Source organism: Sinocyclocheilus anshuiensis, unplaced genomic scaffold (assembly GCF_001515605.1).
Source record: "Sinocyclocheilus anshuiensis isolate Anshui unplaced genomic scaffold, SAMN03320099.WGS_v1.1 scaffold6008, whole genome shotgun sequence".
NCBI classification, from domain to species: Eukaryota; Metazoa; Chordata; class Actinopteri; order Cypriniformes; family Cyprinidae; genus Sinocyclocheilus; species Sinocyclocheilus anshuiensis.
In genome coordinates this window covers 1-9,922 of record NW_015542891.1, presented here as the reverse complement: position 1 = coordinate 9,922, position 9,922 = coordinate 1, and the positions used below count along the sequence as shown (strand labels likewise).

At 35.4% G+C, this 9,922-nt stretch overlaps 1 protein-coding gene across 1 annotated transcript; it reads right to left on the bottom strand.

Moving 5' to 3' along the window:
* Positions 1-975: 975 nt before the first annotated feature.
* Positions 976-6,616, bottom strand: LOC107694676 (gastrula zinc finger protein XlCGF57.1-like). The gene is made up of 4 exons (XM_016494367.1): positions 6,499-6,616; positions 6,247-6,420; positions 3,881-5,007; positions 976-1,736 (listed from the first exon to the last, which is right to left on the bottom strand). The coding sequence occupies exons 2-4, from the start codon at positions 6,293-6,295 to the stop codon at positions 1,221-1,223; spliced, it is 1,692 nt and encodes a 563-aa protein (XP_016349853.1). The 5' UTR covers positions 6,296-6,420; positions 6,499-6,616; the 3' UTR covers positions 976-1,220.
* Between the last annotated feature and the right edge of the window lie 3,306 nt (positions 6,617-9,922).

The following is a 9,922-nucleotide window of genomic DNA, read 5'->3' as shown; positions in this document are numbered from 1 at the left end:
TGAACAAAACAAACATGATGTGTTTAGCGCTCAGCAACGCGCACTCAGTCCTATTCTGGGCATAAAATAAAATAATAAAATAAATAAAATAACATACTATCTCTGTATTTAAAAAATATAATTGGTTACCACTTGTAGTACACGAGTGTACTAGTGTATGAAAGATGGGTTGAAGTGTACTACAAGTGGTAACTAAATAATTTTTTTTAATACAGAGATACTTCACCTGGGGTTTCCTAAATGTTGTTTTCACAAGGTTGTGTTCTGTACAGTTGTTTCTGTGACTCCGTCTTTACTTATTTTGCTCATTTGTAGTTACTGATTACTTCTATACACATATATTTATTTAATTGATTTCTTTTTAAATGTATTTATTTATGCATTCATTTCTGCTTATGCATGAACTCTCAAATAAATAAATAAATGAAAGAATAAGTAAATACAAGTTAAAAAGAAAGATAATAATACAATAAAAATAATTTATTACAAATGAATTACATTTATCAAATCATTTATACCTTTATTTAATTCCCTATTATTAATCTTAATTTATCTGTCTATGTATTTAATTTTAATTTCTGCAGGATTGGTCCTCCATTGGCATTAGCATAATAAATAAGGCGAAAATGGGAGCGGTTGATAAAGAGGCTTTTCAGATTATATGAGTCTGGAGGCTGGAAAACTGCACTATAATACTATTATTTCTCACAAACCTGAAAGGGTTAACATGTTTTACAGTCTTTTTTGGGGAACTTCATTCACATTCATACTTGGACTTGACATTCAGTAACATTATTTAAATGTTGCTTAAACAAACATTTTGTCAAGATCAAAATGACTGGCAGCGTTGGTTGTGACGTCATCACCGAAAGACAAAAATGTACTTTATCAAAAACACACCAGATTGTTTTTTGTATAGCAGGAAAACTATTTTATTAAAACACTTCAACAACCATAACAGTGAGAATGGCACGCTCTCTTTCTGCTGATATGAGCACAGAACATTTACATGTAAAAAAGAAAGAAAAAACTACTTTCCTTCATAAATGGCAGAAAATGAACCAAGAGAGATACACATGCATGGATAACATGGATAAAGAAATCAGAAAAAAAATCATAATAAAGATATTCTTAGACATTCACACTTAAACCACTGGTCTTGAAGATCACTCTGAGAACTGCAGATGATGTTTCTTTGTGTTGTCACTTCTTGCAACTGTTTAGGGCAGATTAAACAGCTGCTCTCCAGTGTGGATCCTCTCATGTTTTTTCACATAATCTGACCATTTGAATCTCTTGTCGCAGTGAGAACACTTGAAAGGTTTTTCCTCGCTGTGCATTCTCTGGTGCTTTTTCAGATCAGCATATCTAACAAAAGTCTTCCCACAATCAAAGCACAGATGATCCTTCACACTGTTGTGTCTTTTCTGATGTAATTTTAAAGTACCCGACTGACTAAAACTATTTCCACACAAAGAACACATGTAAGGCTTCTCCTTTGTATGAACTTTCAGATGCTCCTTCAGCGCATCTGACCTAAAAAAATGTTTACCGCACTGATCACAGGTGAATGGTCTTTCTCCAGAATGACGACGCAGGTGTATTTTAAAGGTGCAAGACTTTCTGAAACTCTTTCCACACTGATCACAGGTGTGTGGCCTCTCTCCAGTGTGGATTGTCATGTGCTCCTTAAGAGATTCTTTTTGTCTGAAACTCATCCCACATTGATCACATGTGTGCGGTTTCTCTCCTGTATGGATTTTCATGTGATCTTTAAGGGCTCCTTTTTTTGTGAAACGTTTCCCGCACTGAGGGCAGGTGAAAGATTTTTTGGTTCTTTTTTTCAATACAAATTTACTTTTATTCTGTGAGCGACTTAAAGATTTTTCTCCAGTTTTGAAATGATGATGTTTCTCCTTCAGTTCTTCCCGCTCCCCATTCTCTTCCAAAACAAAAGTAAGAAATGTTTAATCTGGTCTAAGAGCAGAAAGTAGACAACTGCTATGCAATAATATAATAATTTTATTTATTTTTTATAAATTAATTGTATGTCCCTGCAGCTTTCCATTGCCTGTTCCTTGTTTCAAAGCAATGTATATTGATTAAAATGAAAACAGCTCGAATTAAGTCTTCAGCATCGTTAACGAAGAATCAAGATTAAACACTAACCTCTCTGTTCTTCAGTATCTTCGTGTTCCATTCTGTAAGGTTCCAGATCACATGATGTTCTCATCGTCTTCTTCACTTGTAGACTGATGTGAATGTTCCAGCATTTATTGGTTAATTGTTGGGTGGATAATCCAACTATTATGTAAGGTTAAAAAGAATAATAAATAAATTCAGAAATAAATGTACATATGTGTAAGCAACAAATAACACTTAATTGCATTCAACGTAATTTAACTTGTCATTTAGCAGATTTTTGGTAATTGGTTTTTAGTTTGGTGTTTTTACATATAACATGTTTTATAATAGAATACATGCTGTTAAGATATGTAAATCTTGTATATCAAAACTGGTGATCATAGTGTTTGCCTCAGTCAGTGTTTTTTCCCTCTCTCTTCTCAATCCGAGATGAATAAACAATTAATAATACAGCAAAACATAAAAATGACACCCATTTTCAGACCAGTTGACAGTGTAGTATAAGTAAATATATAGGCACAGCAGTATAATATCCGTTTAAATCTAATTTATTCTAACTATATTCGTAGCAGCAAAAGAATTATACTTAATTTGTTACTATTTTGTATGTGCAGAAAATAGTGATAATAAAAGCAATATTTTCATGTTTCCAGAGTCAATTTAGTCATATTTACCTACATATTAAGAGTTTATAAAAGGGACTTTGCAAGATACTCGTTTTTGTACCTCAAAACGACGCGCGCCGCTCCTCACAGGCTCATTAGGGAGTGTCTAACAGTAACGTCTAACATATATATTTCAATTTTAATCATATAATTAAAATATATCCTTTTGTGTGTGTAAATATACCTCAAACCTCATTTCACTTCAGGAGACTCGCGACGGACTGCGCGATGACGTCATCACCGCGAGACGACGTCCGTTTGTAAAAACTTAACAAATACACATACAAACTAAATCAAAAAATAAAGAATGTTTAACAAAACTGTACAGTAAGGGTTGTCATTTTGCTCAAATCCAATGTACCTGAAATTTTAGCGAGTCCTATTCAAACATCTTACAGACATATTACAACGAATGTATATAAATCGGTCACCAGAGGGCGCTATAGACTAGATTTAAAATCTACTGCATGTCTTTAGCACTGTCTTGTTGCCTTATCTTGTTGTTGTTGCTTAAATTAGTAGTCTACAATAATTCTGTTTATACCCAAGTCATCTGTTAAAAACAGAGCAATATATGCAGTTTAAATTATTTTATTTAAAACATAAATTGCTTTATAAAATTATGTTGGTAGACGGATGTGTACAGTTACAGCAAGACATCAGAACTTTGTCCATTATCCTGGCATCATATTGCATTGTACTGCAGTATGGTAGAAAAACAGTATAACTTGCACCTGCATTTGGTAAATAGACTTGAGTGGCAAAAGAACAAGATGATCTAAGCACGTAAGCACAAGGAAGAAGAACAAGGTCTAGCCTAATTTTTACATCTGTATTATTTATATATCTGACACATGACTCACTTAAATATGCTATAGCCTTTTTTTGTTGATCTGAATCTTACACATGTTCACTGGGAAAACGTTCATGGTTCTTTGTCCAGACACTCATTGCAACTGGTTAGGAAAGATTGATATGGAAGGAAGCCTTTCTTCCATTGGACATTTTCCTTTTGTATGACTGTGTAGAGAAGCTAATTTACTAAAGCTCTTCCCGCATGAAGAGCAGTGATACGGCTTCTCTCCAGTGTGGCTCCTCTCATGTATTTTCAGAGATGCTAACCAACTGAATCTCCTGTCACAGTGTGAACACTTGTAAGGTTTTTCTCCAGTGTGAGTTCTCTGGTGCAGTTTCAATTCAGCGTTTGTAATATAGGTCTTTCCACATTCGAAGCACACATAATCTTTCACACCGCTGTGTCTTTTCTGGTGTAATTTTAAAGCACCTAGTTGAGTAAAACCCCTTTGACACAGTGAACACTTGTAAGGTTTCTCCTTTAAATGAACTTTCCTGTGGGCCTTCAGGCATACTGCCTTAACAAATGTTTTATCGCATTGATCGCAGTTATACCGTCTTTCTCCAGAATGAGAAAGGAGATGTAATCTAAGAGTGTTTGGATGTGTGAAACTCTTCCCGCACTGATCACACGTGTGCGGCTTCTCTCCAGTGTGGATCCTCTCATGTATTTTCCGATGTCCCATTTGACTGAAACTCTTGCCACAGTGTGAACACTTGTAAGGTTTTTCTCCAGTGTGAGTTTTCTGGTGCTGCTTCAGTTCAGCATCTCTAACAAAGGATTTTCCACAATCAAAGCACATATGATTCTTCACACCGCTGTGCCTTATCTGGTGCGTATTTAAAGCGCCCATCTGACTAAAACTCTTTCCACACAGAGAACAAACATAAGGCTTCTCCTTTGTATGAACTTTCAGATGCCTCTTCAGGGATGCTACCCTAATAAACGTTTTACCACACTGATCACAGTTATATGGCCTCTGCCCAGAATGAGAACGCACATGTAATTTAAGACTTTCGGCAAGTGTGAAATTCTTCCCGCACTGATCACACGTGTAAGGCTTCTCTCCAGTGTGGATTTTCATGTGATATTTAAGGCCTCCTTTTTGTGCGAAACTCTTCCCGCATTGATCACATGTATACGGCTTCTCTCCAGTGTGGATTCTCATGTGATGTTTCAGACTTTGTTTGTATAAGAAACGCTTTCCACACTGAAAGCAGGTAAAAGACTTCTTGCCTTTTCTTTTTGGTGAGTGGCTCGAAGACTTTATTACGGATTTGACATCATGTTTCTCCTCCGCTTCAGCAATTTCTTCACTTTCCTTGATTTCTCCCTTCAGGTCTAAAATGTAAGTAAAAGAGGGTTGATTTTCAGTCAATCATAAAATGAGAAAATCATGAAAGATAAGTTTGAAGGAAAAGAACACACGAGTGAACCCTGATATAATAGCATAACTCATTACTGATCATTTTAATGCATTTATTTGTAGACTGATCTTCCCATTTCAGGCACAAATTCCAGGTTTTTGTATTAATAACTATTAGATACAAACCAAAAAACACTGGGTTAAAAACAACCCAATTTGGGTTGTTTTTAACCCAAGGGCTGGGTAAATATAGGACAGAACACATTTGGGGTTAATTTTACCCAGCAAATTGGGTTGCTTATTTAACCCATCATAATGGGTTGATACATTTTTATTATAATATAGCTTATTTTTTACTTTATACATGAAATAATGTTTACAGGTTAACTTAAATCCTCTAAACTTTTGTAAAATACTCCACACATTCACTGGTTTGCATGATAACTTAACTTCCTTTATTTTCCTTTATTTATCATTTACAGCATTGTTTATCGTATTTATGTATACATATTGCCTATTTAAACTCGTTTAATAAACATTAAAAGTACAAATTAAACATTAATCAGAAGTAATTCAGGTGTAATCGACCAGTCTCTGTTACTCCGTTTCCACCGTAACGCGGCTGGCTCTCCTGCCCGAGCTGGAGTCCTGTTCCGTGGGGAACTGCTAACGGCTGAGTGCTAGCTACCCTGTCAGATTTTGTTACCTCCCATTAAAACAGTGGGTAGTACAATTCGACAAACCTGTAAAATGATGGTTTATTAAAGTCTGCACCTACCCCAACCCTAAACCTACCCTTACAGTAATGCAGATACATTAAATGTTGTTCAGCATGAGAAAAATGACATAATATTGATGTGCGCATGCGCAGTAAACCCTGGTAGGACAATCTGACGGGTAGATAAAATGTCAGGACACCGGCACACCCCTAATATGTAGTCCAACCTCCTGATGTTGACAACAATCAATATGAATGTTTCTCAAACCTTATTTCACTGACCATTTGTTAACAACTAAAGAAAGGAAAGCATCATTATGTACTAATTTAATGGAAATTTCCTTTAACTCTTATTTCACAGCTCTTACGAATTTTCTAACTACAACACTAAATCTGATGAACTGCTTGGCATCAAATAGACGTCCCTGTGATGTTCATGTGTTATAGGTTAATGTTCTTCAGCATCTTTAATGAAGAAACAAGAATAAACACCAACCTCTTTGTTCTTCAGTATCTTCTTGTTTTATTCTGCAGGGTTCATTCATGTTCTCTCTGCTCTTTCTTAAACTCTATCTTCTTCACTTTTTAGGGTGATGTGAATATTCCAGCATTTACTGATGAATTGCTGTAGGAGAAGAGTGGTTATTCTTGTGTGATAGGAAGAGCAGATCTGGTCAAATGAAACATATAAATAAATCGGTTGTTATATTGATTCACAAACACTCAGGTCTTCTTTTAACATATGTACATTGTTGCCTGCGAAACGTCCATTTCCGACGGCAAACGCCTGAAATGTGCACAAATAGCGCTGTATAGTGATGTAACGTTCAACGCAAAGCTCCGAAGCTTCATAATAAAGCGCTGTATCGGAGCTGGATTCGTTTCGCCTGAAGCACGTGATCTATGACGTCGAAGCTTCGCTCGTCTGAAAACCACGTGACTGCTTCAGCATGAATCAAAAGAAATGAACCCCAGCGTTTGCTTTACATTATATTAGCCTACATAACAATCAGACAGTTTTTCCCCAGTATTGTATCTTGTAGCCTATATAAAGCGCAAATTAACTTGTGAAATACCAGTCTAAGGACTGAGAAGTTAAAATAGACAGATCGTACTAGATTTATTAATTTGTTTCATTTATTTTACTTACTTTAATGCCAGCACACTGATGTAAAATGAACATTATTTATATACAATGAAATAAAATAAAGAATGAGTTGTAGAACTAGATTTGGGTGTGCAGGTGAAAGCTTCGCGTTTACAGCTGCTGGCTTGTACAGCAGGTCTCCTCAAGATAAACCACAATGACTGTCTTTGTTGTTCATTGGCGTTTAATTGCTCATGTCAACTATATTGTGTACAAGGGCACATCCTGTAAGTAAGGAATAACGGATGACTAGCCTTACCTTCTGTGAACTGTAAACGCCTCCTTGACTGACATCTCAAATATTTTGACATGGAATAGCAAAACTTCTGAGGGAGAATTACAGAATTTCTCATGGGAATCCAAACCTTTTGCAAGCAAAGGCAAAACCTCTTTTTTTTTTTTTTTTGTAGATTTGTAGAAAAACAATAAAATTGGACAATAAATGTTGTTGAAGAAATGAGTAACACGTTTATTGAATGATTAGCTGGTGAAAAAATATATAAAAATAAGTAAACAAAAAACAAATAGATAGATCTCTCTCTTTATTTACTTACAAATTAGTTAAAACAACACAAAAGAAGAGAAATGGACAGCTGAAAAGCTTCAAGATAGTATAATCTTATATTTGCATTCGGTAAATAGCCTATGTAATTTGTGGTCACATAACTAGATGTTCTAAGCACAACACTGAGGGTCACATTACGTGAGGATCCAGCATCACACTTGAAAGTCCTGGATCACAACATGGACTATTTATCATGATTGCAGACATTTGTTTTGTTTTTTTATGATGGAGATAATTGAGTGAAACTCTCCCCACATGGAATTCTCTCCAGTGTGGATCCTTTCATGTTTATTTAGAGATGGTACAAGCCTGAATCTTATGTCACAGTGTGAACACTTGTAAGGCTTCTCTCCAGTGTGGATCCTCTCATGTGTTTTCAGATGTCCTGACTGACTGAAACTCTTGTCACAGTGTGAACACTTGTAAGGCTTCTCTCTAGTGTGAATTCTCTGGTGCAGTTTCAGTTCAGCATCTGTAGGAAAAGTCTTCCTACAATCAAAGCACATATGATTCTTCACACCGCTGTGTCTTTTCTGGTGTAACTGTAATGCGCCCAGCTCACAAAAACTCTTTCCACACAAAGAACACATGTGAGGCTTCTCTTGTGTATGCATTTTCAGGTGCCTCTTGAGGGAATTTGCCCTCCCAAAAAAACTACTGCAATGATCACAATTAAATGTTCTCTCTCCAGAATGACAACACGCATGTAATATGAAAGCACTTACATCTGCAAAACTCTTCCCACACTTGCCACATGTATGTTGGTTCTCTCCAGAATGAATTCTCATGTGAAGTTTAAGACTTTTTTCGGTTTGTGAAACTCTTCCCGCATTGATCACGTGTGCAGATTCTCTCCAGTGTGGGTTCTCAGATGTTCATTAAAGTGTCCTTTTTGTGAGAAACTCCTTCCACATTGATCACATTTGCGTGGCTTCTCTCTCCGGTGTGGATTTTCACATGTTCCTTAAGGTGTCCTTTTTGTGTGAAACTTTTCCCACATTGATCACATGTGTGCAGATTCTGTCCTGTGTGAAGTCTTATATGAAGGTTAAGACTTCTTTTGTGTGGGAAACGTTTTCCACACTGACGGCAGGTGAAAGTTTCTTTGCATCTTCTTTTCAGTAAAAAACTTTCAGTCTGTGAGACTCCAGAATTAACATCATGAAGTTTCCCCTCCACTTCATTCAATTCTTTACTCTCCTCATTCTCCTCCATCAGGTCTAAAATGAAAGTTTAAAAGCGTTCATTTTCAGTAAATCATATAAAATCCAAGAGACAAATGTAAAGGGAAAGGACACTGAAGTGAACCATGTAGACAACTGCTATACAATATTATGAGTGTTTGACTAATTTATATAAAGTATTTGCCCCTGGAATTTTTCATGAATGGAATACAATAATCTTGCAGTTTTTTTTTTAAATTGAGAAACGTTCTGTATCTTAATGATGGGGATTTATCAACGATGTCGGTGCAGGTTACATAGTTTCGCCAGTAGGTGGCAGCAAGCGACTGACTTTAAGAGAAAGTTCATTAAAAACGCTGATTCATAGAATGAAGCAAGGTTGTAAACAAGACAATTAATTATATATTGTTTTGCATTTGTATTGAAACATAAAACTTAAAAAATGCTTCACTACTTTTACATATCTAAATTTAATACATTAGCTGACAACACTAATCATGTTAACACTTCACATTTATTAAAACACTCTGGCTCTTGCATGAAACAGTCGAGCATGAAAGACCAATGGCCAAGGTCAGGATTTTTCTTAAATAATGCATTCAATTTTTGGTTTATTTTTCACCAAACCTTATTATATACCCCCAGAGCAATTGGAAAATATGGCACGTGTCACATTGGATCAGTCTGTGATATTTTTTTGTTTTGTTTTGTTTTCTTTTAAAAAGCTTGACGCTGCTCACTATTTCGCTGCCTTTATATGGATGAGCATTTTTTTTTCCAATTCTCTTTTTGTGGGTCGATGAAGATAAAAGGCCATTCAATATTAGAACAACACCAGGATGACCCTTACCAAAAAGTAGTATACTTCAAGTTTATTTTATTAAGTATACTTAAGTAAAGTTCAAGTATATTTTTAAGTACATTTTATGTAGTACGTATACAAATATCGGTGTACTAGTAGTATACTTGCAAGTGTACTATTTCAATACTCCTTGGGACTAAATTGGCCCACTTTCTAGTATATAAAGTATACTATGAAGTATACTTTAAGTATAACAGTAGTAAACTTTGAGTACACAACTAGTTTACATCTATATTTTTAGCTTGTACTGCAACTATACTAAAAGTGAACCTATAGGTACACTGATAGTTTACTAATTAAATACTTGTAGTAGAATTTTAGTACACTTTAAAGTATAGTCTCAGTAAACTACTAGTTTAGTTTATACTGCAAGTATACTCGTAAGTTTTCTTTAAGTGAACTTATCATACTTTA

Excerpts from the sequence above, each read along its gene's own strand:
- LOC107694676 (XM_016494367.1), bottom strand. The coding sequence starts at position 6,295 with ATGAATGAACCCTGCAGAATAAAACAAGAAGATACTGAAGAACAAAGA. Across the intron at positions 5,008-6,246 it reads AGATACTGAAGAACAAAGAG|ACCTGAAGGGAGAAATCAAG; the intron begins GTTGGTGTTTAT and ends CTTACATTTTAG. Across the intron at positions 1,737-3,880 it reads ACACTGGAGAGAAGCCGTAT|ACATGTGATCAATGTGGGAT; the intron begins CACTGCTCTTCA and ends GAGAAACCGCAC.